Raw genomic sequence first — 27,745 nt, forward strand, 5'->3', positions numbered from 1 at the left:
TGCTGGAGACCTCGTGGGCCGGATCCGTGCGGATGCTCCGGGCCTGCTCCGTTCCCAGCCCGGAGCCTCTTTCCTGGAAGCAGAGCCAGCGGGAGCCGCGTTCCCACGAACCCCTTGGCTCCACGAATGCAAGCCAGGGCTCGGCTGCCGGGCTCGGGGTTAACGGCGGAGCCCGGGGCTTTCCCGGCTCTTTCCAGAGCCGCCATCCCAAAGGATTTGCTCTGCGTCCCGGCACGTCCGTGCGAGGGTTTCCCAGGAACCCGGGCCTGCGGATGCCGACGGCATCGTCGCCCCAGGAAGCGACGCGCCAGATCCCCTGGGATTTGCAGCGAAGTCCTAAGGGAAAATTTAATTCCTCCTAAATTAAGCACCGCCAGCCGTCCGCGGGCGCGGCGCCGCGGGAATACAGGGACCAAGCGGGATTTGGCCGCCCCAGGGCCAGGAGCCGCTGGCCGGAGGTGCCGGGGGCCAAGCCCGTGGGTTTTGGCCACTTCCCTGCTCCCGCCGGGATCCGGGCGCCGGGAGCGGGGCGGGCGCTGGTTCCGAGCGGGGAAGGTAAAAGGAGCCGGGAAAAGCGGGCTCAGCGGGGCAGCGCGGGGGGGGGGGGCTGGGGGCGTCCCTGGCGGGCGGGGGGACTGGGAGGACTGGGAGGACTGGGGGGGACTGGGGGGACTGGGGAGACTGGGGGGAACTGGGGGAACTGGGGGAACTGGGGGGACTGGGGGGGGACTGGGGGGGGACTGGGAGGACTGGGAGCAGGCTGGGGGGACTGGGGAGACTGGGGGGGACTGGGGAGACTGGGGGGAACTGGGGGAACTGGGGAGACTGGGGGGACTGGGGGGAACTGGGGGGACTGGGGAGACTGGGGAGACTGGGGAGACTGGGGAGACTGGGGGGAACTGGGGAGACTGGAGCGGGCTGGGGGGACTGGGGGGAACTGGGGGGACTGGGGAGACTGGGGGGAACTGGGGAGACTGGAGCGGGCTGGGGGGGCTGGGGGGAACTGGGGGGACTGGGGAGACTGGGGGGAACTGGGGAGACCGGAGCGGGCTGGGGGGGCTGGGGGGAGCTGGGGGAACTGGGGGGGACTGGGGAGACTGGAGTGGGCTGGGGGGGAACTGGGGGGACTGGGGGGAACTGGGGAGACTGGGGGGAACTGGGGGGACTGGAGCGGGCTGGGGGGACTGGTGGCCCCCGGGGCGGGCTGGGGTCTCCCCCCGGCAGCCTGGGAGCTCCCCCCCCCCGCCCCGCGCGGCCCCGCCCACCCCGCTCTCTCTCCCCATTGGCTGCTCGCTGCGTGACGCCACTGACGCGCGGAGAGGTGTGAGGGCGGGGCCTGAGGGGCGGCAGGGGGCGGGGCCTGAAGGGCGGGAACGAGAATGGGGCGGGGCCAAGGGACGAGGGGCGGGGCCAGGAGACGAGGGGCGGGGCCAGGGGACGAGGGGCGGCGCCAGGGGATGAGGGGCGGCGCCAGGGGATGAGGGGCGGGGCCAGGGGATGAGGGGCGGGGCCAGGGGATGAGGGGCGGGGTCGGGGAATGAGGGGCGGGGCCAGCGGATGAGGGGCGGGGCCAGGGGACGAGGGGCGGCGCCAGGGGATGAGGGGCGGGAGGGGCAGGTAGCGGGGGGGGCAGGAGGGGCGGGGGTGGGAAGGGGCAGGCAATGGGGGGCGGGGGGGGGGCAGGAGGGGGCAGCGGGCCCCTCCCCGAGGGGCATCGGGACCAAAATCCGCCCCCGCGCCCCCCGGCTCTCCCCCGGGGCCGCCCTGGCAGCCGGGGGGCGAGCGGCAGCGCCGGGGGGCGCGGGGACAGAGGGACCCCCCCGGCGGGTCCCTCCTGGGGGGACACACGGACCCCCTGCCCCTCCCGGCCACGGCCGCAGCGGGGACCCCGGCCCCCCCGAACGGGGCAGCTGTGGGTCACCCCTGGGGCCGCCGCTCCACCCAGGTGCAAATAAACCCCGGCGACGCCGATCGAGTTCCTTTACTTTCAGAGCAAATTCCCCGAATGCAGCCACCAAAACTAAATCCCGTGGATCGAATTTCCCCGCAAATCCCAGACCGGATTCAGGCACCTCCGAGCATCCGCGGGGTATTTAGGCCTTACCTGCACCGTGTATCACACATTTACTTACCTTAAATACAGCAGCTACGCTATCAAGCGCCAACAGTGCAATGTGAGTATGGAAAAATTGGGAATATAATGAATTCCTCCGGGAAAAGGGACCGGGAACATCAGTTTTATTTCTAAAACGGGCTGAAAGCTGAACAGAAAAGGTTAAATCGAATCTTTTACCGGAAAAGTCCGGCCCTCTGACGCGTTCTTCACGAGCCGCGGCGTAGTCGGTGCGTTGGATAAAGTTGGTGCCAAGTACATAGAAACAAAAAAGGCTTAATTGGGAAAAGATTTAATTAAACCAGATTTAATTAAAAGAAAGGCAAGATATGACATCTAAAAACCACCCGCCATCTGGGGCTTAAAACAAATCAGCCAAAAGAGAGGAGCAGGGGGGGGATAAAAAGCGCATCGCCGTTGGAGTCTGCTGACCTTGAACTCCGTCTGAGGGTGGGTTTGGGGCTCCGGGAGGCTCCTGGCAGCACCCGAAACTTCTTGAAATGCCGGGGGAAAACGGCTCCGTCCCGCGTGTGCAAACCCTGCCTGGCTTCTACCGGGCGAAAGGCTGGTGCAGGACAGAGCCTGGCAGGCAAATTCGGCTTTTTAATTGAAATTCTGAAAATAGCAGCTTGCTGCCTGCGCAGAGGTAGGTACTGGCTCCAGGTCAGCTCCGGGCTGGGAAGAGAGCCCGCGGGAAGGCGAAGCAGCCGCTGTCCTGAGGGTGAGATCTTCGTGTGGAGGAAGTTGGATGCAGCCAGGTTTTACGGCAGAGCCAGCCGTCCTCAGCTGGGGGATCGCCGACGCCGTTTCTCTCAGTCCTCCTAACTTGAGTGCACCCCCTCTATAAAATTGCTAGTGACGAAACTCTGCCCTTGCTCAGTTTTTCAAACTTGGAATTTTCCCCAAATTAGGGAAAAAAAAAAGTGGATTAGTGTCACACCAGCTCTACCAACCAGGGAGGAGAAATTTGAATTGAAATCAAGAAAATGTCAATGAATCCCTTCCCAGATCAGATCAACTATTTGGGGGGGAAAAAAAAAAAGGGCAAAAACTTTTGAGGTACCTAAAAGCAAGCCCCCAGGATTGGCAATGTCGTGGTTTGGACCCAGGATCTTCCCCTGTGCCGGTGCGAGGCGCCGGCTCCGCAGCTCTTCTCGCCGCTCACGGGACGGTCTGATCCCGCCATCCTCCCTGGAAGAAATCCCGGGCTCCGCTCATAATCCCCAACCGTGTGCCAGGTTCTGTGCTAAGCTCGAGCGATGGAGGAGCGTTTTCTGTGGCACAAGAAGGGTTTCCGTTAAAACCGGTTCTATCCTTACGACCGTGGCGGCCGGCGTCATCTGGTGACGAGCGTGTCCGCGTCGATGTTGTTGAGGAGGAAGAGCTCGGGGCGAGCGGCGAATCCCAGGCGGCGCTGGAAGAGGCAAAGGACGAGAGTTAGAGCTGGAAACAGCCCGAGTTGGGCAGGGTTTAACAAAGCCTGAGTTGAGCCCAGTTTGACAAAGCCCAAGTTCAGCCTGGTTCAACAAAGCCCAAATTGAGAAGAGCTTAACGAAGCCCAAGTTGAGCAGGGTTTAATGAAGCCTGAGTTGAGCAGGGTTTCACAGCCCAAGTTGAGCAGGGTTTAACGAAGCCCAAATTGAGGAGAGCTTAATGAAGCCTGAGTTGAGCAGGGTTTAACGAAGCCCAAGTTGAACAGGGTTTAACGAAGCCTGAGTTGAGCAGGGTTTAACGAAGCCTGAGTTGAGCAGGGTTTAACGAAGCCCGAAAAGAACAAGATGCCCCAACCAGAGACTCATGCATTGGTTTAAGCTCAGCTTTAGAGGTTTTTCGGTTAAACCCAAAAGCCATGAGTGCCAGCGGCGAGGAGGGATGCGGAGAGCCTCCATCCCCCCGCGCAGGCACAGCCCCGCGTCCCTGGGACCAGCTGGAGGGGGGCGACGGCTCCCCAGGAACCCGCGGCTCCTCCGGCCCCGTCCCGCTCACCGGCGCATTTCCACCTGCAGAATCCAAAGGTTTGGGGTTTCTCGGTTTTCTAGTCTTAGGTAGTCAAACTGAAGCAGCGTTAAAGCAACTTTTTCACGTGACAGTGAAAGAAATCAATATTTGAGCTCTTCTGAAATTTGGTGAGGTGATTAATGGTGCTAGGTAATTATGAGCGCTTAATTAACGTGCAGGGAGCGTCGCTGGAATCACCAAGGCCGCGCGCAGCTGATTGCGAAGGGAAAGCAACGCCGTGCTCGGAGGCCGTTCCACTGCCGCGCCGACCATAGCTTACAGCATCAGCTGGTGCCACGCCTTGGGTAATTAGGGGTTATTAAGCAGACAGAACTTGAGGCAGCACGAATATTATTTCTATTTATTAGTAAATGGATCCACCGTAAGGGATCTACCCACGGCGATGCTCTAGAATCATAGATGTTCTCTTCCATAGAGCATCCCCTCTGTTAGTTTAAATTAATTTCCTTCTCGATTTGAATTAAATTTTGGGTGTAGACAAGCCTTAATTAGCACTACCTGATTACACAGGTTGGTTAATTAAGAGAACACGTTGCGGGGTGGTTGTCCGCCTGCTCCCAGAGGGGAAGGTGACCAGGGAACGTCCCTTGGCCGTTGCAAATCGAGGCGGTGGGCGCAAGGTGTTAACAGAGCGAGACTTACCGGATGAAAACAAACCCTAAAGGGCTTTCGTTCTCCCAGAGCATCACGGCAGGCTCACAAAGTAATAAAATGAGAATAAAATACCCCGAGAGAGAGGCACAAGGCACTCGCAGTGCCCAGCTCCTTCCCACGGGAGCGGGAAGCTCGCCGGGGTGGGAAGGGAAGATCGCAGCTCTCGGAGCGACACCGATTTCCAGTCTCCGGATCAGGAGCCGGTGTTTGAGGCAGGAGGGGGGGACGCAGCGAGGTGGCAACTTCTGCCTCTACCAGCATTTCCCTCGAAGATTTTTAGACCACGAGAGACAATTAGCTCGTCCCTCTCACCCCCGGTGTTACGAACCCATCGGGTTAGTCCAGCTTATCTCTGTTTTAAATAAACAGGCCTGTACCTACACTCGGGCTTAGATACAGCTAAAGGAAAGGCTCAGGGAGTATAAAAACCAGTAAAATATTTTTTTTTTCAGTGCAGCTGATAGTTTGGCCGAGGAGCAGACAGGAGCAATGCACCGCCGGGGGCGGAAAAGCCGATAAAGTAAGAGCAGGGGAGGACGCATGCACCGTGTCCTGGATCCCCCCAAAGAAATCCCAGCGGGGAAGGCACCGCACGGCTCACGGCGACCCGTTCCTTCGCTCTCTTGGTGGAGGACACGGTCGCAGCGGACCTGCTGCGTGCTCGTGGGAAAGCCAGGAGCAAATACAACAGAGGCCGGAGGGTCTGGGGGAACGTGCCGGCACGGCACCGCGCGCCTCTCCGGGAGCTCGTCCTGCCAGCGTGGTCTGCGGGCACTGGAGCCGTCGGGGGTCTCCTTTACAGCCAGGTATTGCTAGCGATTCAGAGCAACCCCCCCCAAAAAAAGACCCAAGAAGCCAGGTTGAAAAAGTATCTGTCTTTTAATCGAAAAGGTCGTTTGTACAAACTGGTTCAAAGGCAGATACGTCGGGGGGGGGAAATAAAATCAGTTTCATGAGGAGCAGAAGCCAAGAATGAGAACTCAATACGGAGGCTCCACCGCAGAGCTACCGTCTTAAAGTTACTATTTCAGCAGAGCAGCCAGGAGAGTCTCCTCTGACACCTTACAAATCGAAAATCCCCAATACAGGAAATGGGAGGGATGGATACAGCGGGATTGCAGAGCCCGTCGGTCGGGGATGGCGGCCACAAACACGCCTCCGGTCTGACAACCCACGCCAATTCCCACTTACAGCATACGCACCAGCTTTTTGTTTGTGGAAAGAGGTGTAAAGCCTACAAGCGTTACAATACAGGGGTTAAATCCCGCTGGAATTTTTCAACTAATAACTTGAAAATTAGAAATACATTGTGTTTTAACACTCACTTGGTTCAAGGGGGGAGCAAGCGAAGTTCAGCTGGTTTGGTGAAGGGTAGGAATAGCGTAAACGATCCTGCCCGTAATTAAAATGGGGTTTTCACGCTGTGCTTTGAGTTGTGTCACCTGCGTCTAAGAAATGTGTCACCGGCATCATGAAATTCCCCCAAAACTCGGGCAGCGACGGCTAAAACACTACCGAGAGCTCAAAACGTGAGTGTGCTGCCGCTGCCCGCGCCGTCACCTCCGGCTCGCCGTCAGACGAGCTCCCGGCGGGCGAGCGGCGCGGCACAGCACGGCGCAGGCCTGGGGTTTGTTCATACAAGAAGTCAGAGCTAAAACCAAACCCCAAACCGCGCCGCCTGCAGATCGTCTCTATCCGAGGCTCTGAATGCCGCGGGGCTTTTATTTCAGAGAGCAACTCCCTGCCTGGGACTAGAGGGCACACGAGGAACGCCCAGGAAGGCGATGAATTTCCTGAGAAAGCCTCGCTAAGGATGAGGGCTGGAGCCCAACCTGCTAACGACCCCGCGCTGGGCAGTCCTGACCAAATCTCCAAAATAAACCACTGTCCGGGCAGGGAGAAAGCCGCGTTCGCTGCTCCGGAGCGGGAAGGTTGCAAAGCGCCAGCGGCAGCACGAGCAGAGCCCGGCAGAGCCCGGTCCCGAGCCCTCGCTGCAGGTTCGGAGTCAGCGGGGTATCTACAAGCAGAGGTTGTTTGCGACACACCAAACCACCGTACTTGGTCTTTCAGATCCACAAAAGCACTTTGGTACCTAAAAAACCTTTGTGGAGCTGTGCCTTAACTGTGCCAGCCAGCCACGGCTTCCAGGCGGTCAGAGAAGAGAAACCTCGCTAAATAAACCCCTGGTTTACTGCTTCCGACACCCAATTTTCGTGATCAAGGCATCTAAAACCACCCCGCCACGCGGACTGTAACCGCGAAATTCATCTGACGCTGGGAGAAACAACGGACAACCTTTCCTAATCGCAGAAGCAAAGCGTACCGTTCTATCATAATTTGCTACATCGGACGTGGGTCGCCTTCCAGGTGAAGGCTCCTCCCGAAAAGGGAACTGAGACTCATTAAATGCTAACGAGAAGGGCAATGAGAAAGGTTTTGTAGTGAATTTAAAGCAGGGCCAAGGAGGACTGGCAAATAAAAACCTGAAGTTGTGTTACAGTGATGACACCCCTGGAGAAGGCTGTCGGCATCCTCTGCCATGTGACATTTTGAGCCGTAAACCAGGGATTTTTGAAAACGACAAAGAGTGTTTCCATTAATCACATACATAGGGGGTAAACTCACAAAACCATAAATAACCATAAACATTACATCTTGTTTCCTTTGCTGACCACCAAAATCACACGCCAGACGAGTAAAAAACCATAAATGACAATACTAATGCTAAGGTGTCCCTACGTCATTCCGCCCTCGTGGGAGCTGTGCATCGTGTTCAGCCCCACTCTGAATTAGAAGTATTTTCAAGTGGGGAAAAAAAAAAAAATCAAACCCAGTCAGATCGAGAACAGCAGCCGCAATCTGACCGCAGAGGTAGACTCTGGACGTAGTGTCACTGCGTTGCATTTTGCCTAGCGTCAGCAGCAGGAGCACCCTTCAGACATTGCCCAAAAGGTGCATTTTGAATTTCCTAGCTTATTTTTCTAGATTCTCCAGATCAGTGCAGAAGCAGTAATTGCCTGGAGCTTCAGTGTTTCTGCTACATGGATTAAAATGCTAAGGGACGAGAGAGTCTGCCGGTTTTAATGCAAAAACATAAAGAGGCTGGAGCAAAGGTTAGCCGGGAAGAGGAGTCAGCCTGCAGCACCGTGCGCTTCCCTCTGCGCTGCGGAACGTGTTAGTGTCTGGAAAACAGGCAGCTCCTGTATTGCACACCCGGCGAAACGCTCCTCCTTACAAGCATGATTAGAGGCGTTCAGCAAAGAAAACATCCAACTTTGGAGTATTTCAGCAGCAACACATTTCCCAATATGTACATCTGATTTTTTTTTTTTAAACACACATATTCCCTGTGCAAACCGCACATACGTTTGGATATGTTCACACAGTAAACCATAGAAACGCACTGGCTCTGATGGCTACTCGCTGTGTACGGACACTGCCTCTACTTAGCGGAGTGAGAAGGTGACTCTTCCTTGAGCAGTGTCCTGGTGACGCTTACCGTTTTCCCGCAGGCCAGGAAGGAGACTCCCAGAGCAATCAGACACAGCCAACTCTGCAATTAAAGAAGGTGCCGGTGATCAGAAACGCTGCGGAACATTACGGAGACCCAGACTCTGCTCGTTTAAGTGTTATGGCGTGCTTGATGGTAAATGAGTTGTCACCGGGAGTAACGTGGGTGTGGGTTAGAGGTAAACGAGCGCTGACGGGCACCGGGATGGACCGGGCGCGTGGGCCACTGGGTGGGTAGGGAATCGGCCGGATGGCTGCGCTCAACGAGCCGCGGTCGATGGCTCGATGTCCGGGCGGAGACCGGGGACGAGCGGGGTCCCTCAGCGCCCGTGCTGGGACCGGCATCATTGAAGATCTTTGTCAGGGACACGGACAGCGGGATCGAGTGCGCCCGCAGCAGGTTCGTGGGTGACACCGAGCCGAGCGGGGTGGTTCCCTCCAGAGGGAAGGGACCCGTCAGAGGGACCGTGACGGGCTGGAGAGGGGGGCCCGTCAGCACCTCACGAAGGTCAACAAGGCCAAGTGCAAGGTCCTGCACGTGGGTCGGGGCAATCCCAAACACGGACATGGGCCGGGGGATGAAGGGATTGAGAGCAGACCCGCAGAGGAGGACCTGAGGGTCCAAAAAGCTGGACAAGAGCCGGCAATGTGCGCTCACAGCCCAGAAAGCCAACCGTGTCCTTGGGCTGCATCACCCGCAGCGGGGCCAGCGGGGCGAGGGAGGGGGTTCTGCCCCTCTGCTGCGCTCTGCTGAGACCCCGCTGGGGCACTGCACCCAGCTCTGGGGGCGAGGGAGGGGGTTCTGCCCCTCTGCTGCGCTCTGCTGAGACCCCCCTGGGGCACTGCACCCAGCTCTGGGGGCGAGGGAGGGGGTTCTGCCCCTCTGCTGCGCTCTGCTGAGACCCCCCTGGGGCACTGCACCCAGCTCTGGGGGCGAGGGAGGGGGTTCTGCCCCTCTGCTGCGCTCTGCTGAGACCCCCCTGGGGCACTGCACCCAGCTCTGGGGGCGAGGGAGGGGGTTCTGCCCCTCTGCTGCGCTCTGCTGAGACCCCCCTGGGGCACTGCACCCAGCTCTGGGGTGCTCAGCACCGCACAGGCATGGGCCTGCTGGAGCGGGGCCAGAGGAGGCCACAAAAATGCCCCGAGGGCGGGAGCCCCTCTGCGATGAGGCCAGGCTGGGGAGCTGGGGGTGTTCAGCCTGGAGAGGAGGGGGCTGCGGGGAGACCTGAGTGCGGCCTTTCAGCGCTGAAAGGGGGCTACGGGAAAGATGGGGAGGGACTCGTTATCAGGGCCTGCAGCGACGGAACAAGGGGTGACGGGTTTAAACTAAAAGAGGGGAGATGCGGACTAGATATAAGGAATGTTTTACACTGAGGGTGGTGAGACACGGGCAGAGGTTGCCCACAGCGCGTGGGTGTTTCCAGTCCCTGGAAACATTCAAGGCCAGGCTGGACGGGGCTCTGAGCAACCTTGATCTGGTTGAAGACGTCCCTGCCCATGGCAGGGGGCTGGACTGGATGAGCTTTAAAGACCAACCCAAACCGTTCTGTGATTCTCTGAGCATTCTACGATTTTACACCTCTGGCAATTGAGAGATGTACAGAGGAACCGTGCATTATTCCAAAGCCTCTGCCAACCTTTCACCTGCTGCGACATTAAATCGAGGCCCTTTTGGTAACAGTGAACAAGTGAATTGCTAAAGAGATGGTTGAAAAAGCAGGGGAAAGGCCGCGTGGGTCAGTAGGCGCAGCACAGAACAGCTTCCCAAGCAAATCTGGCCGCGAAAGCCTCAACTTCCCCATATGCTCTGACCCTGTGGCCGACTTTAATGCCTGCAAAATGTGACAGCACTAATATAATGGTGAGACAATAAACCCATCGGCTTATCCTGACTACAGGGAGTCTCAGCCTGAACCAGACTTACCAAGTACGCCACAAAGGACAGGTAGATCACGCTGAGAATCGCAGCCGTGATGTACAAAGCCACGTGGTTCAGGGACATGACATAGGTCACCACGAAGTACATGTTAATGCTGCAGATCAGGAGGATCAGCAGGCCACCACCGATCTTCCAGAACCTGTGAGCAAAATCAGAGCAAAACGGGGTGAGGCGGAGGGGCCACTCTTGCGTTTGGAGGAGATGCTCTAGGTCACGAGCCAAGGAGGGGACGAAACGTGTGCCTGAGGTGAGCAACACGCTGTCTCCTGCTCGGAGGCGATTCCCTTCGTACTTACAATCCGTTGGCAAAATCATTCATGACACTGGGCAGGCTGGTGAATGTCAGGACAGGGATCAAAGCGAACGGAAGCTGGAATAAGCAAGAAAATACAGAAGAATAAAGAGTGGGAATTGTTCCGATTATCTCAGCATGGACAAACATCCAAGGCTTGCTCATATCTGACAGCATTTCCCCAAAGCTATTGTAAAGTAAGTCAAAGGGACTTCCCCTGGCTGGAAGAAGGAAGCAATTTCAGCCCCTGGCTGACCCACCTCCCCCCCTGCAGATCAACATCTCCTGACAGTAACTCGCTCTGTTCAGCTGCTCCTGCAAACCCTGAGGCACCAGAAGCTGAAACATTCAGTGCTAGATGTTTTTCTCCGAGACCTGACCCCCAAACCAGGCACTGCTGCTCACCTGGAGGCTCATAAGAACATTTAAGAAGTCGTTCATGCCAGTCAGGTGTTCGACATCCTGAAAGATGGCGACGAAGAGGGTGGGGGTGATGGCAATAGAGCGGGTCAGCAGCACCCGGGCAAAACGGGACCACCGCAGGTTCAGGAAGCCCTGCGTTAAAAAACAGAGCAGCTGCTGGGTGAAAACAGTAGGGAGACTTCAAGTGCTGCAGGAAGAGGGGGGCTCAGGGCAGGATTAAAAGCTGATTTATTTGAAAGGCACATCAGGGAGCTTTACGGAGCTTCCAGCAAGAGCGGCGTGTCCAAGGAAGGGGAATCATCAATAAGGGCTTTAAAGGCTTGGGAGTAGAGAGAACAGGGATGCAGGCAGCCGCTAAGAGTGCTAATTACCTCCATGACGAACTGCCCAGAGTACGTTCCCGTCATCGTTGAGCTCTGGCCAGCAGCGAGGATCCCAATTGCCCAGATATAGAGAGCAGCAGGGCCGAAGTAACACCCCAGAACGACGCCCTGGAACAGAGATTTGCAGTCTCACATCAGTTCAGTCCCACATCTGAGAGCGGGACCAAGAAAGAGCAGACGAATTCCCTTGTGACCAGATTAATCACGGGCGTTGAGTTGAAGGAGAAGGAATAATCCGTTTGTAGGAGAGGGAAAAGCATTCCCCACATCAGCAGCAGATAAGGCAATACCTCACGTGCTGCAGTTTTAACAAAGCAGGTTCAGGATGGATGCAAGGAAAAACTTTGTCACAGCCAAGCTAATAAAAGAGGGGGACACGTAGCCGGGGAGTCTCTGGGCTCAGGTTAGGTGCAGCACGATTAGCAAAGGGATATAGATAATTTTCCTTGGTCAAAGGGCTGGGCTCAAGGATCCCCAGGGGTCTCCTCCAGCTCCGTTTTCAGCGATCCTTTTACAGGTCCCGGCCTTCAACACTCCCTGTGTACCCAAAAGAAGCAGCCGCTACCAGACAAGGACGCCAGGCTGCTGGAGGTGAGGCCATCCCGCCCCGCGGGTCACTCACCCCTTTGTAGATATCCACTTCCAGCGTCTCATTGTTGTTTGGGAAGAGCGAGGAGTGCGGGCTGCTGGCGTTCACACAGACATTGTTCTGCAACGACACGAAAGGGCAGGAGGTTGGGTTTGCTCAGCAAGAGAGAAGCGAGGACGAGCAGAAAAGGCTGCATGCGAGGAGCAGCGGGTGCTGGAGGTCCCAAGGTGCCGGGTGCCTCTTCAGACTGGTTTAAATGGAAATAACCAGCACCCCTGTTCTTTCCCCCCACGCTTTACACACAGACTACATGGGCTCTGCTTGACCCAGGGGCAGCGGTGAGGCTCGGAGCTGCCCCTCTGCTCACGCGGTCCCCGTTACTGCTCTAGCGGCCCCACGGTTCGGCGTCAGCCAGTCCCCGGCAAAGCCCCAGCCCCAACTCACCACATCCGCGTTCGTCTTTTCAAAGAAAGCCTCAGCGAAGACGGTCACAACAAAGATGTTAATGATGAAGGAGACAAAGAGAGCAATGCAGGACTCGATGAAGAAATACTTATTAGCTTCTTGTACTTCCCTCTTGTTTGCACGGTTCACTTGCCGGGACTGAAAGGGAGATGGTGACAACAGCAGGCTTGAGAAACAGGAATGGGTATTATATTACTTATATCTGTAATTATACCATATTAGACAGTGGGACGTGGGTCACTGGAGGGAAGAAAAAGCAAACCCCAACGTTTGCAGAACAAGCAACGGCTCGTTTTCCCAGCGTGGCTGCGCTAGCCAAGAGACCACTTCTGGTCCCACATCCACACGTAAAGGATGCGTCCCAAAGCCCTCACGGCTCTCCCTGTGCCAGGGACCGAGCCAGCCTCCTTCAGGGGGTTTGCTATGTCCCCGCCAAAGTAAATGCTTAAAGCAGATTCCCAGAGGCTGCAACCGCTCGAGCGTTTCAGGCCTCCCGGCGCGCCATGCCCGTACGCGTTAAGCAGCGCAGCCGCTTACCTTGACCAAGGCAGAGTGCAGGTACATGTTGTGCGGCATGATAACAGCGCCCACGATTCCCACAGCTTGCTCCAGCTGGGCTGTGCCGCAGTTCTGGCAGTACGGGATGAACAGCCCTTTTAGCAGATTCTCCTGGCTGGGTTTTACTGTGATATACTGGGCACAGAGACAAAAGAAACATGGGTATTTGCAGTGCGATGCGTGTTGCACAGCTGCCTAGGCTGCCTGTTTGAAGACACTCGAAAGCCAAGACGTGGCTGCTTTGGTAAAAAGCAAAACCACATGTGCAAACCAAAATGTGCAATCATCTGCCATTTAATAAAACTGGTGATGCTGCGCTGAACAGCTTGTGCCGGTCTCCGCACTGGAGAGGCGGTGTTCAACAGCCCACGCTGCAGGCCAGGGTAGGAGCGGGATGATGGCCACACGCCGGAAACACAGACCCAGCTTCAAATGCCCTGAATTTTAAGCGTCCGCCCCCCTGTTTTGGTGCTGGTCGGGCACAGGAGCAGCGGTGGGGGAAATGGGAACGTGTCACCGAACAGCTCTGGTGGAAATGCAGAGAGAGATGGTGAAGGTACCTCGTATCCAAACGTTAGAGCCATGATGGTAATCAGAAAACCAAAGAATGCCTCCAGTTTTCGCAAGCCTGTGAGAAGAAAAAGGACCATCAGCAAATTGAGAAAAGCTGAATCTCAGATTTAGTTTCCGGAAATCAGGAGGAGAAATTACCATATTTGTCCAGGAAGAGAAACATGAAGGTGTCAGCAATGGTGATGAGCACGCCGCCCCACAGCGGGATCCTGCGAGAGACAGGCAAGAGCAGACATCAGCTTACAGAACGCTTTGGCCTCATCCACCAGCCACAGCGATACTTCAGAGTCCAAGATCTCTTTTTAGCTAGGGCACTTGTTTGGGGATGGAACCGCATCGTCCAAGGGTTTGTTTGCAGTCTGACAAGATGTTTGGCTGCACAGGGCAAGGGACCGTAGGTTTGTTTTCTGCACAAACAGCTTGGATAAGATCTCGCTCCCCGAATCTGGAGAGCAAATCCCATGTCCACACTGAGAATGACAGGAGTGAGCGAGACTTTAATAGCTACTTGGTACAAAATTGTAGCTTCCCATTACATTTGCATTTCCAACCTTCCTGGCCGAAGAGGACATCTTTCTGGTAGTCCTTTATTAGGAATATAAATTTTGCCAGGAAAGCTGCAGCCCAATTTTGGTGTGTATCAGTTATAGCTAAAATAAAAGCCAGAACCCGCAGTTCTCCTTATAGCCAAAAAAAAGAAACAGGCACCAAAGGCTGAGTCATCTAAGAGAGCTAGCACAGCTTAGATGAATCACCCTCTACAAAAAGCTTATTTCAGAAGATTTATAGGAAATAAACGAGTCTTTTTTGGCACTTTCTTAATCCTAGAGGGGAGCACTCATTTCCTGCTGCCCTCTGATGACAAACCCAACTTACTTCCCCATAGACAGGAGGTTAATAGCAATCGCCGAGCCAATGACTTCCTGCATATCGGATCCAATGATAGCGAGTTCGACCATCAGCCACAGGATAATCCGAGGAACCTAGAGGTAAAGAAATACCCAAAACCATTAAAAAGAGGGAAAATTTCTTCTCCCTTTAATTTCCTAGATGAGCACGGGGTCGTGGCGACTGAGCATTCAGGAATGGTCTCTTCTCCCTGCCTTGCTCCGGCCATGGTGTGGAAAACGTGTTGACAGTTGCCACTTTACGGCTGGTCCAGAGCAGAAATCCACGTTACCTGTGGCAATCACTGGAGGGGGTTCCTGGGTCACTTACATGATCTAAATTACTCGCCTCAATAGATTTTGCTCGTTGTGAGCACGAAACTGGACGTTTCTGTGCATGGAGGCGCTGGAAATGAGCATTGGAAGATATTTCACATCGTCAGACCAATGACAAAGTCTCAGGGGTTGGATGAGAAACATCCAAGTGCACAGAGCTGGGGACATCACTGACTTCCCCACAGCCCCTTCCCAAAGCACAGCCTCACTCATCTTCAGCTGAACGAGACGCAGAGCCCTTTCTTACACAAGCTGTGAAGATTTCTTAAGCAGGGAAATTTAACAGCCACGGAACGGTCTTGTTCTAAAGGGCCATTTCTCTCCTCATGATTCCTTGAGCTTATTTAATTGACAAGTATTTCAGCTTCGGGAGGCAGCAGTCCAAACAGAAAAGCTGAAAACCTGGGTTTTATTCCCGACTGTCTGCAATTCACTGGCAAATGCCAGGACATTTACCCCACCTCCCCTCTTGTGCCTTCCTTTTTCCAAGATGGGGAAGACACCAACGGGACCTGAAGCGTCCCCCACTGCTCTCCTAACAGCCCAGGTTCTTAACGAGCCCTTTGCTGGTGCTACATTAGGGCTACAATTAAAATCTTCCTCCAAATCCGCCTTTCTTCCAACTGTGAGCCAAAACAGAAGAAATCAACTTAAGCCCCCAGCTCCTTGGACAGTAAAGCAAGATGTGACAATGAAAATATATTTTAGCAACCAGAAGGCTTTCTCCTGAGGAGTATTCGGCACTGAACAGGCAGCAGTGGCTCCTCACGAGTCCCGTGAGACCTGCCAGCCCCAGGTGAGAGAACGACACCGATCCAGGCCCATGGGACTAGCCAAAGAGCTTCCTTGTACCGCCAAGGACCGGGAGGTCACCCACCTTCTGGTACTGCCGGTTGCACACTTCGGCGAGGTGCAGCCCCGTCACCACCCCCAGCCTCGCGGCCAGCCGCTGCAGGAGCAGCCCGATGGTCGTCGCCAGCATCAGGACCCAGAGCAGCTGAGGGAGACACGAAGGCAGGAGTGGGTGCGCTGGGGCAGCAAGGAACGACAGCCGCGAACAAGGTCCTGGGTCCCCTAGGATGCCTGCGCCCCGCCATGCACCTTTAGGAACCACAGGCCTTTTAAAATACACATCCTTGACACTCGGAGGCTGTTTTATGTGCCCAGAGCTGGCCCAGGAAGAAGCCACATGCATATAAAGCCAGGAGTCGCTGCTGGAGAGGGCATATGAGGGGGCCTCACTCCCCCTTTCTCCTTCTCTGGGGTGTTTTCAGCTCAGCAGCAATAATAGCACTATCAGTACTCCTGCCCTAAAATGTGGATGGGTACGTGGGTTGCACAACTTACAGCGCTTAATCTGTAGGTTTCTGCACTGACCTTAAATCCTGCGACAGCCCCGGACTGTAAATCTGACTCGATGTTGCCCGGATCCAGGTAGGCAATGCTCATCAGAAAGCCCGGTCCTGTGAAAGCCCAGAGCTTGCGGAAACTAAAGCATGAGTGCTATTGAAGGGAAGAAAGGATCGAGACATCAGAAGTCAGCCCTGCAGCGGAGCCCTCTCCTAATGCAGGGGACGTGTCATCCCCACAAACCACCCCAGCTATTGGGCATAAAAAATGACAAGAGACAGCCAGGGTTTGATTTTAATTTCCTCGCTGCCACAACAGAAAGCGGTGCTGGTACGATCAGTCTGTTCTTTAATCCAACCCTAAACTCTCCAGCAATCTCTGGTCCTAATGTAAAGAGTTTTGGACCAGACTCTGGGACAGCCAAGGACACACTTTTGGGAGGGAGATGAATCCTCCTGTGCCTGCAGCTGAAAATCCTGCCTTGCTGCTTAATCAAAAGCAAAGAGGGCACCTCCACCCCCCTGCAAAGGGGACAAGGCTGTTGTAAAGGCCAGCGAAGCACTCTTGCTCCCTTTCCTTGATAAGGGAACAAAGAGCCAAGGTCCCTTCCCCTGGGGCTACAAACAAGACACTTCTCTGCTCTTTAGCAGATCTTGCTGCTCCCAGCTTTGCAGGAGACAAATCCCGAGTGATGAATCATTAACTCCAGAGCAGGCACAGGAGATCCCGCACCCTCTTCTCCCCCAGATCCCCATCCAGCAGCCCGGCTACCCTGCGCAGCCTAGGCAAGAAGGGGAACTGGTGCCCAAGGGAATGACTCACATGGATACCACGTGCTCACAGATTTTTTCCGATTGGATTTTCCTATCGGAGCGAGTGGAGGAGGGCCCAGCCACACTCACCGTTTCATCTTCGGGAATTGGGATCTTGCTGTCAAAGTAGGTGGTAAAAGGCTCTTCTGAAGAGGTGTCCGGCGGCTGCAGTGGGTTCATGCTGCTGGAAATCGTGCTGACGACCTCCCCGTGCTCCCCAGAGGCATCTTCTGGAGGGGTGAAAGAGAAGCAGAAAAGGAAGGAGTGAGTGAGGGTCCCTGGAAACACAGAAAAACCTGGCAGAGACCTGGCAAGACCCACAGGTAGAGCAAAAATGAGAATGTTCTGCGCTCACAGCTAATGCTAATTAGGCAAAATGAAAATAACAAGTACTGCTGTAAATCCACCCTAGGAGACCACGCTGCCTTGCCTGACCTCTCCCTGGTGAGAGGAGGCCAGCTAGCTGGCAGCTTATTTATTCAGATTAATTTTAAAAAAGCCGTCACGGGGCACTGTGCGATGTAATGGCAGCCCTGCAGTATTACCATAATGATTAACTGGGACCGAACAAGCCAGATCCAAGAGAAACCCGTGGCTATTTTTGCACCATTACAGAGAGCATTACCCCAAACTCCCCTGGCTGAACAGATCACCTGTGAGTTCAGTCCTGGAAGGACCCTGCTATCCTGCGAAATCCTGTTCCTATCCAGGCAACGCATAACGCAGCACTTGTTTGGAAGCAAGTGACAGTCAGGAGGCTGCCTGACAATCTTCCCTTCTCCTGAAGCACGAGAGGCCAGTGGGAGAGCCAGCCTTGATGAAATTCAGGACAGTTTCTAAATTTAACTTGTGAGGAAGGTGTGCAGAGTTACTCCAGCAATGAAAACGCACATCCCCACAGGTTACGTGTTAAGACTCGTAATACCACCCGACTCCTCCCCTGCCCACCTTCAGCAAAAAGCCCCTTCTCCCAAATCGAGCCAATACTCACTTTTGCTCTCCCTACGTGGCATTTTGCTCTAAGAGCTGAAGAGCAGCATGTGTCCCGAGCGCTCAGTCTTTGTAAGAGGAGGACTAAAACCAAGGCCAGCTCTTTAACCAAGTTTCCTATTGCATCATCAGAGTAAACTGAAGTTGATTGCTCCTCCTTTTTCCCTGCCTCCCAAATGCCTCGCAGGGCCGCCTGCCCTGCCAGCAGACCCGTTTACATAATGGCTTTAGAGCTACCTGTGTGTGTTTGGGCAGGTGAGAGATCGGACTGCACGAGACAGGCTTGTTCGTCTAGTTAAGCAAGGCTGAGCGAGCCCTGGGAACTGTAAATCTGCTGGGGTCATCTCAAAAGCGTGACGGTTTGCGTCCACTGTGGTGATCAAGCGTATGGGGAGGTAAACGGGCACACCGAATCCTTGGGGTGGTTTTTGCACCACGAAGGAATTAATTAAATTAAAGGTCGATGTATGAGAGCAAATCTCCTGTGCCACAAAGCAGCCTTACCGTAGGATGCCTTCTGGTCCGTGTCAGAGTTCCCCATGGTGGAATCCTTCCTGTGGCCTGGAGACTGTTTTAGATTGGCCACGTTGGCTGCAAAGGAGAGGAGGGGGGAAAAACTGTCAAGAAGGAGAATAAAACCTACACGATTGCCGACTGAACCAACAGCTCCTGGCAGGGACAGGTTTACTTCCCTGGCCCTTTTCCAGCTTTGAAGAACCTTGCAGGGCTAGGGGAACCGTGTTTTGCCCGGGATCTGCTTGGAAACTCCCGTTGCAACAACATGAAGAAAGGGTGAGTGGACCCACTGGGCAAAGCAACATGACAGAAGTGTTTGCAAGCAGCCAGGCTTAGGACAGTGCCTGTTGTGAAACTCCAGCTAAGGAAACAAGAGTGGAATTTCCTTTATGTGTAAAAATTACATACTATCCCTCCCCTTCCAGGCACGGTTATTACATCTACACCACACCCTTTACAGGGCATCTGAAGTTTCTTTTAAGGGCACGATGTAACTCTTTCATCACGGTGTATTTTTAAATCTAACCCACGCAGAAAGGAACCGGGATCTGGTACAGGACTTTGGATGAAGCTGGCGTCCTCCGGGCTTTAAAGGGCCAACCCCCCCCAAGCCCCTCAAGGACAAGGCAAAGTACCAAGAGTATATACGGTTGGTATGTAAAGCACTTAATCCCCCTCAAAGCCCGTTGTATATTAACAGAACATTTCCTTATAACAAGGCAATATTGGTTCAGTGAAGACATAAAAGGGAAACGTTAGCCAGGAATTCATTTTAAGTGATTTGAACCAATTTTCGGTTTTTAAAGATTAATTCCCCCATTCCATAACCAGCTCCAAAGCTGGTTTGTAACCAAGCTGGCTTGGTTTTAGCTTGGCACGCTAAAATAATCCAGAGCAGGTTACTTCACGCAGGGCTGGAGCCATACCGTTTCTTGTAGGCAGGGCTACAATTGTTATTTATCTATCCAAATATACTCAAGATTTTAAAGTGTTGACTCTAGGGCAACAAGACGAATAAAGCACGCTCTGTGCTCCGGGAGCTCTGAACTCCGCACAACTCGCCAACAAACCAGCCGAGGTGCAGCGCCCAGGGAAGGAGTTTGCTTATCCCGCCACTTTGCAAACAGTGTCGAGTGTTTGCTCTGGACGAGCACGTAGGAGAATTCATCTGCACCGGTGCGGAGCAAGGCGCTGAGGTTTCACCAAATTGTAAGATCTCCCATCCCACTTTTTTTGCTGCTCCCACATGGCTGCACGCCAGCCAGCTCTGCTCCTCCTGCAGAGCAGAAAGCCGGTGCTAAAGTCGTCAGCTCTTCCAGCCTCATCGGGGCGGCAGAAAGCGGCGGTGGTCTGCGAGGTGTTCGCCCGAGGACGGGAGGGCTGGTGAGGACGCGGGGCTGCCCTGTCGTGGCTCCTTGAGCACGACTTGGAAAGAAGCGGGACGCCAGATGCCACCACAGAGAGCTGTGACACCGCAGTCTTAAACACATCAGGGCCCTGGCCAGCGCCTGCCCCTTCCAGGTTTTAATTGCCACCAAACCGCTACACGCTGTGGGGAGAAATGGTGAGTAAATACCTCCTGCCACCTCGGCCAACAGCGAGGACAAGTGCCCCCTCTCCAGCACCCACAGCGACGGTGCCTCTGCCTGTGACTTCTCCCTCCAACAGCTCCCGTTTGGACGGGGACAACCCCAAGGCTCGAGCAAAACTTTTATCTTTGCACACATTTACAGTATGGTCTGTCTTTACAGGCTCCTTTTTAAAGCACAGCCCTATGGGCTTTCATTAAAAAAAAAAAGCTAAAGTTTAGCAATAAGCCATCTTCCCCAAAATCTAATTCCTTCAGGAGGAACAGCGCTTACCCTGGCAGCAAGTCCCACGAAACACTCACTCCATTAATAAAAGCGAAGAGGAAGATGATCACATGGCGAACATACGTTACAGCGCGAGACTGACCTAAATATCTCCTTGCAAAACACATCCCAGCTTGGGCGGGAGTGAAATTGGTTCCCCTATCTCCGCCGGCAGCCGCCGAGCTCGTGACGCGCTCATTCATGGACCGACGCAGGGAACGCCTTCCCACACGTGCCAGTTAGACGTGCTGACTGCGGATCCTGCTCCCACGGAGGAGGAATGCTTCGCACGCTTCCAGCCCAGCTGCGAACCGGAGAGCTGTCAAGAGGAAGATGGTGAAAACGCATCCGAGGGATGGTTTTTGCCCGCTCTGACTCCATGCCTGGGTGCTTTTCTAAAAGAACAGCTCTAGTGACACCCTGCTGCTGCTCTCAACGCAGATGAAGTTAGAGGATAAAGAAACTGCAGGGTAAAAGAGGTTGGGATTTATCGCTCCTTCTACCTGTAACCTCTGCGAACATCTTCAAGCAATTCCTCAACACCAGGCGTGGGTTCGCCAGGCCACGTTCTGCCTCCTGGAGGTAAAACACTCACCGTAACCATTGCTGCATTTGACTTTATACACCATATTCACACTCAGGCAAGGCAGCAGCCTTCCCAGGAGGAATATTCCTTGGAATAAGACAAAAAGCCAAGAGCAGAATATCATGAGGTTGTTCTAATCAAAAAAGCAAAGACACCAGCGCTGTTGTCTAGACCTCCAATACCCGGGGAGCAAACAATGGATCATTCTTCCATCTACACCCTCCCTTTTCACTGATGCAACCACGAGCCTCGGTCCAATGGGTCTTTTCTTCTTGAGAGCCAGAAAGGCAGCAAAGCTGACAAGGGGAAAGCCAAGGAACCGACAGTTGCTTGCCCATCCTCAACATGGAGACATGGGGGTTTGTCAGACAAGTCTTGTCTCACGCTGGGAGCAGTTCCTGTGATTGAGATTTCTGCATTTGACGTCAGGCTTTGAACTCGGCTGGTTCCTGCAGGGCACGCTGCAATTGTTAACTCTTTTAGAGAGGTTTTGGGGCCAACGTCTCCTTAGCACAGTAGTTTGTTCGTACGCAGGCACCTCCGCGGGCTCGCTGCGCCGGGCAGCCCTTTACATGGTCACACCGAAAACGTGACCCCACTCCTTGCAGTTCATGTTACACAGGTCACGCAGGGGCAGCCCTGAGTGCAACACGCCTACCAAAACCGGAGCAGACAACCCGGTTAACCACTCGCCATCCCCACAGGGGTAACTCCTTGCCCACACAACCAGGTCACCCCCTTGCCCGCTTTCCAGACGCTCACGCTGCTCTGCCGACACTGGCACTGCCAGGTCCTGGCCCTGGAAAATCTTTTCCTCCGCACGGACCTGGCGGAAAGTCACCCCAAGGCGGCAGCACTGTGGGTTTGTCCTGTGGGATTCCTCCTCGCTCTCTTGCCCACACTCCTGCTGATGACCAGTGGCTGCGACACTGGCTTCGCTCCCATCGCTGAGGTCCCCGCTCAGCCGCGTCGAGGCAGGTCACCTGGCCGACTCCTAAATGTTTGGATGAGCTCGCTCCCCGCTAATTGTTCACCCCGTACCACGCACCTGAGCCGGGAGATGCCCTGGGTGCAGGAGGGCACCGAGCCGAGGTGCGGAGGGACGAGGCCACCCCGCTCACCCAAGTGTACTCTCCTAGAAAGACATAGCGTGACATATTTATTTCTACGGAGGGAGAACAACACCTGGGAAACAACAGCCTGGAAGCAAGGAGCAGCTCTCCTCCCCAACCTGCTCGATCTGAAGCCTCCTGGATTTAGGAGCCAGCCCCTGCTGCTGCTCCCCATTGCTCTCATCTGCTTTCTGTAAGCATGGGAAGGGGGGGCTGACGCACCCCTGAGACTTCAAGTATTTTCACAACATGTAATAAATCAAACTGATTGAAAAGCTCTATTCTACCAGCAGCAGTGAGGCTTGGGGATTAAAAACGCCCTCAAAAAACATGAGGCAGTGCCTGAGACTGTGGCAACTTCGGTTAGGAAGTACTGTACAGTGGGAAAAGAGAGATGAGCAGCGAGGCTGAGCCGTGAGACCACTGCACAGGGCGGGGCGGCGGGGCTGGGGGTCGTCGTATCGCCCCGGCTGCCCCAAGCCTTGTCCCACATTGAACACGGAGCCGTTATCTCACCGCCGGCAGCAGCATCCCGCTCTCCCGACAAACTCTGGCGCTCAAGAGCTCGTGTGACAGTTTCCCCTGCCTGTTTAACGAGCTGTGCTCACCACAGGAGACATCATACCCCTCCTCTGAGGAAACTTCTGGCTTGCAGTCATCCGCGGACTTTGGTCGAGGACTGCACCTCAGGAGGGTGAGGCTGAGACCGGGTACGCGAATCCCTGCCAGCCAGGGTCACGCTGACCTTTGCCAAGCTTGGCCTGGCATCAGACAGCCATCAGAACCGCACCGGGAGCCATCGTCACCGGCCAGCCTCATCCTCCGCACCGCAATAATCCAAGGCAGGCACCAGAGTTTGGACCCCGGGGATGCTCCACTGTGGCTCTCAGCGATAACAGGACGCGAAATGCGCGTCTCGGATCACTCAGCCCGGGCAGGCAGAGCTCTGTGGGGCGGCTGCCGAACGAGCCAAGGCTTTAGGAGCCATTCCCCTGTCGCAGCCCCAAGCCCCGCTACAAAGTTCATAAATAAACAGCGCTGAGCCCTCGGACGTGCGAGGGACAAGGCTGGGGTGACCCGGGATGGTTTCATCCCAAACCCCGAGGGGAGGGCACCGCGCCAGAGGATCAGTGTCTGACACAGCCCTCGGGGAGGAACGCAGAGGATGAAACTCGGGGGTATCCGACCCCGGGCCGGCCAAGCCACCGGCACACGCCAGCCGTCAGCGGTTTTGGCAGGGCGAGGAGCGCCTGTGCTCGGAGAGCCCCCGGGGCCAGGGGACACCCCAAGGTCACGGAGCACCCGGGGAGCCTGGGCTCACGGGGGTCCCTGAGCCCCAGCGATGGGCGGGGGGAAGCGCTCGGGGTGCTGGGGGCCAGCAGCTCCATGGCACCCCCTTGCACAACTGAGCCGGGGATCCTGCAGCACGCTCAGGGGATCCCCCAGGGATCACCGGAGGGAGGATCTCCCCCCCAGCACGTGCAAGGGACCCCCCAGGGATCACTCAATGGGGGGGGATCCACCCCAGCACACCCAGCGATCACCCAAGGGAGGATTCGCCCCCCCCCAGCACATGCAGGGGACCCCCCAGGGATCAACCGAGGGGAAAACCCCCCAGGAATACCCTGGGATCCCTCAGGGATCCCTCAAGGAGGGGGGAACCACCCCCAGCACACCCAGCGATCACCCAAAGAATCCCACCCCCCCCCCCCCGCATCACACCTAGGGGACCCCCAGGCTCAGCCAGGGGGGATCCCCCCGCCATCCCCCCGCCCCCCGGGTCCCCCCGCTGCTCACCGCCTCGGCCGCCCCCGGCTGCCCCCAGCCCCGCCGCCGCCTCATGCTGCGGCCCGGGCCGCCACCGCCAGCACGGCCCCACTCGCCTCGGCCCGCCCCGTGACGTGGCTCGGCGCGACCGGGGACACGGGTCACGGTGCAGGCCCCGGTGTGGGGGACACGGCCCCGGTGCGGGCCCCGGAGCAGGGGGACACGGCCCCGGTGCAGACCCTGGAGCAAGGGAACATGGCCCCAGAGACTGGGGACACGACCCCAGAGCAGGGGGATACGGCCCCGCTGCAGACCCTGGAGCAGGGGGACACGGCCCTGGTGCCGGCCCCAGTTTGGGGGGACACGGCCCCAGTTTGGGGGGACACGGCCCCAGAGCAGGGGGACACGGCCCTGGTGCCGGCCCCAGTTTGGGGGGACACAGCCCTGGAGCAGGGGGACACGGCCCCGGAGCAGGGGGACATGGCCCCGGAGCTCAGGAACACATCCCTGGAGCAGGAGGACATGGTCCTGGAGCAGGGGGACATGGCCCTGGAGCTCAGGGACACGTCCCTGGAGCAGGGGGACACGGCCCTGGTGCGGGCCCCAGTTTGGGGGGACACAGCCCTGGAGCAGGGGGACACGGCCCCGGAGCAGGGGGACATGGCCCCGGAGCTCAGGAACACATCCCTGGAGCAGGAGGACATGGTCCTGGAGCAGGGGGACATGGCCCCGGAGCTCAGGAACACATCCCTGGAGCAGGAGGACATGGTCCTGGAGCAGGGGGACATGGCCCTGGAGCAGGGGGACACGGCCCTGGAGCAGGGGGACATGGCCCTGGAGCTCAGGCACATGTCCCTGGAGCAGGGGGACACGGCCCTGGTGCGGGCCCCAGTTTGGGGGGACATAGCCCCAGAGCAGGGGGACACGGCCCCAGAGCTCAGGGACACGGCCCCGGAGCACACCACCCGGACGTGGACCCCGCATGGGGACACTGGGCCCCAAATCAGGCCCTGGCTGGCGGGGACACAGCGTTCCCCTCCTCGACCCCCAGCCCAGGCTGGGCCCTGGTCCTGCTCCGAGGTTTCTCCGACAACAGCTTATTCCGCCCCAAAATGTGGATCTGTCAGGAGCCAGCCAGCTCCGCCAGGACCTCGCCACCCTCTGCAGCACTTTTCATGCCAAAACCCCAAATATCTAGATTTTTGGCTGCTGGCAAATGGCTACAGACACAGTTACATGTTAATTATTTCTGCACGCAGCTGTATCTCACAAAGAACGCATCATATTTTGGGGGAGAAGAGTCTTGATTTGGCTTTTGTTTGGTTTTCTGTCTTTTTTCCCCGAGAGAAATGCTCTTCTTTCACAGAATTCCTCTTACTCTGCACATTCCCTTGAAAACTTAGGATAATTTTTCTTAAGCAACCCCTTCCCGAGAACTAAAACAACAGGTTTAATTGGTAAGACACCAAGAAACCTGCCAGCCCAGGAAGCAGCGCGTGGCAGGAGCAGCGTGGCATCGCTTTCAGCAGCACACGACCGCTCAGTGTTCTCGTCTCCACCATCCTGACCTTTTAATTTCTTGGTAGATCACCGAGAGCGCTCGTTTGGAAGCACGGCCTGACCATAAACAGACGGGAGAGCGTGTGGGGATCTGGGCTAACAGAGTGGGACACCCTGACCCGCATGGGAGAAGATGTTCATTAAAAACCAGAGCCCTTCGCCAAGCAAAGCTGCTGGCAGAGGGGAAGGCAGCGCCTTGCTTTCCCCAAAGCCGGAGCTTTTGCAACCCGCATTCCTCATCTTTCAAACACAAAAAAAAATCACGAGATGTTGCTGAAGTGACCGAATCCTGGAAAAATGAGGAGAAATCCGGGAAAGAGGAGACTCCACTGTTGCAGATTTAACCTTAGCTCTGACCTGACAGTGCGGGCATTGGACAGGGAAATTAAAACCAAATTGCAGCATTGCTCCTGCATGGGAACGTGAATGTGGCACCCACACCGTGCCAGCACGCCACCCAGCCTCGCCGAAAGCACCTACAGGTGCGAGAAACCTTGCAGGAGGTGGTTTACCAGCAGCTTTTGGCCTGAAGCTGGAAAATCTACATTATTCCCCAAATCCCAGGGTATTGTGGTATGAGGGTGATGCCTCCCATCAGCACGATCACCCTGCAGGGACGGCGAGGCTGCCGGGATCGGCGTTTGCAGTACTCACCCAATTCGCAGCTGGGTGAGCTCTGCTTGAGGGTGTATTTCTTGGGCATGGTGTTGCTGCTTCTCTCTCTTGGCGGTTTCTGGGAGCAGACAGCCCGGTCAGCGTTCCACTCTCTATATAAGAGGTGTCCCCACCCTTCCCCGCCGGCTCCCCTCCCTCTCTCCTCCGCCCGCAGCACCCACACCGATCCTGCGGTGCAGAGTTCCCTGTGGGGACCTCAGGAGACAATTCAAAGTCTCCCGAAAACAACCGCATCTGCTTCATCCTTATCGTTTATTAAATAACTATAAAAACGGCTGAGTTAAGGGGGGTTAATAGGACAGCCGAACACTTTGATGTGGAGCTTCGTCCCCGTGGCGAGCAGCAGCATTGGGCTTGGGGGGAAAGGTGGGTTACACGCTGCCCAGGGCACATTATCAACCCAGGAGGCTCAATCAAAAGGCCGTTTGGCTTGAGCATCCGACGTGCTCTGATAATTCACATGCGAGATGGCCTGGACTCTGCTCCACCAGAGTTATTTGAAAGATTAGAGCCCAAACTGGCACTTACAGGGCATTTTCCAGCCACCGGTACGTGCGGCGCTGATAAGACACGATCCCTTCCCAGCTTAGATCAATACAATCCATTATCAGTGATCCCTGCTGGTCCAAAACCCGCCAAGGCAGAGCGATAACCCTGCATTTGTCTTTTTTTTTTTTTTTTTCCCTCTGTAAAAAGGGCCCCCGGTGCCTTTTTTGATAAGCAACAGCTGAATGTGCAACAGTTCAAGACTCACCAGGCAGGAGGGCAAAGACATGGGCGTGCGTGACCAGCACCATGCACTCCAGCTTCCCGGGGCTGCTGGAGGGGAGCGGGGGGTTCTGGGGTCCAGCTGGAGGGAGGAGAGGGGGCTCGGCTGGGAAAAGCATCCCTAAGGATTCACAGAAGACAGAGGAGCTGCCAGAGACCTGGAAAGAGGCAACGTAGCGCCTGGTTTTAGCGATGCCTGGGGGAAAAGGAGTTGGTAGACCTTACAGGCAGGGGTAGAAGCAGTGGTTGTTTCCCAAAAGGCCTGCGAAGCCACTTCGTGTGGCACTTGGAATCGAGAAAGCAAACATGACCCATTTGAAATGACCCAGGGGCAGCTGCAGAACTGGTTCGGTCGCTCAGCGCGTAGGTTGTCTGCAGGAGGGACAGACAGATGGAGGCGTCCTGCGCGGCTCCGGTGTCTGGACCCAGCTGCGTGCCAGGGAAGCCGGGGCAGAGCACGGGGAGCCACCCGGGGCAGAGACCGCGGGGCTCTGCGGTGGGGACCACGGCCCCTCTGCTGACACGCTGTCCCTCGCTGGGGATTTGATCTCCCCACTCCGTGCCTGGGGCTGGGCGACAGCAGCCGAGGGCGACTCACGACCCCACCACGGGCAAGGGCACCTCTCGAAGGGCCAGGGAACGGTGTAACCCCCAGCTCCGGTGCTCGAAGGGCCAGGGAAGGGGTGCGAGCCCCGGCTCCGGTACCAACCACCTGCTGCAGCAGGTAAAGGGGGAGAGGGGGCCCAGCTCACCTCGCCTGCATTCACCAACTACCCTAACGTGTAAGCACCAGGCGCCGCTGGGAAGCCAAAGGCCCGGGAAGGGCAGGGGCAGCCCGGGGTAACGCCGCGGCCCGCCCGGGCTCCCCCGGCGCTGCTCCGTGGGCCTCAGAGCAGCACCGGAGAGGGGCAACGCCCCACGGGGGCCGAGGCCCAGGCCCGAGCCCGAGCTCCGCGGGGCTGCGGGGGGTGCCCAGCCCCAGCCTCGGGCCCAGGGCACCGGTGCCGGGGGGCTC

At 56.3% G+C, this 27,745-nt stretch overlaps 1 protein-coding gene across 4 annotated transcripts; it reads right to left on the reverse strand.

The window, feature by feature from the left end:
- Positions 1-309: 309 nt before the first annotated feature.
- SLC11A2 (solute carrier family 11 member 2) lies at positions 310-27,537 on the reverse strand. Of its 4 annotated transcripts, XM_075724946.1 has the most exons (19): positions 27,483-27,537; positions 26,717-26,888; positions 25,942-26,020; positions 18,398-18,484; positions 16,994-17,133; positions 16,119-16,244; positions 15,619-15,738; positions 14,395-14,501; positions 13,657-13,727; positions 13,506-13,573; positions 12,925-13,080; positions 12,367-12,525; positions 11,956-12,042; positions 11,322-11,441; positions 10,933-11,082; positions 10,532-10,605; positions 10,221-10,374; positions 8,286-8,339; positions 2,113-3,527 (listed from the first exon to the last, which is right to left on the reverse strand). In XM_075724946.1, exons 2-19 carry the CDS (start codon positions 26,735-26,737, stop codon positions 3,450-3,452), a joined length of 1,851 nt encoding a protein of 616 aa, XP_075581061.1. In that variant the 5' UTR covers positions 26,738-26,888; positions 27,483-27,537; the 3' UTR covers positions 2,113-3,449. The 4 variants fall into 4 exon arrangements, 3 of the variants coding, with proteins under 3 accessions (XP_075581061.1, XP_075581062.1, XP_075581060.1); XR_012831816.1 differs by lacking the exons at positions 25,942-26,020; positions 26,717-26,888; positions 27,483-27,537 and adding exons at positions 310-336; positions 19,986-20,245 and having other exon boundaries at positions 2,133-3,527; XM_075724947.1 differs by lacking the exons at positions 25,942-26,020; positions 26,717-26,888; positions 27,483-27,537 and adding an exon at positions 20,272-20,294.
- Between the last annotated feature and the right edge of the window lie 208 nt (positions 27,538-27,745).

The sequence above is a fragment of the Pelecanus crispus genome, chromosome 26 (assembly GCF_030463565.1).
Source record: "Pelecanus crispus isolate bPelCri1 chromosome 26, bPelCri1.pri, whole genome shotgun sequence".
Classification (NCBI taxonomy): Eukaryota; Metazoa; Chordata; class Aves; order Pelecaniformes; family Pelecanidae; genus Pelecanus; species Pelecanus crispus.

Bases quoted from the DNA above. Each gene is read 5' to 3' on its own strand.
- SLC11A2 (XM_075724945.1), bottom strand. From the start codon at position 20,136: ATGTGTGCAAAGATAAAAGTTTTGCTCGAGCCTTGGGGTTGTCCCCGT. The intron at 13,574-13,656 runs GTAATTTCTCCT...TTCTTCTCACAG, and splicing joins TCTCTTCCTGGACAAATATG to GCTTGCGAAAACTGGAGGCA. The intron at 8,340-10,220 runs GTAAGTCTGGTT...CTTTAATTGCAG, and splicing joins TGTCCTTTGTGGCGTACTTG to AGTTGGCTGTGTCTGATTGC.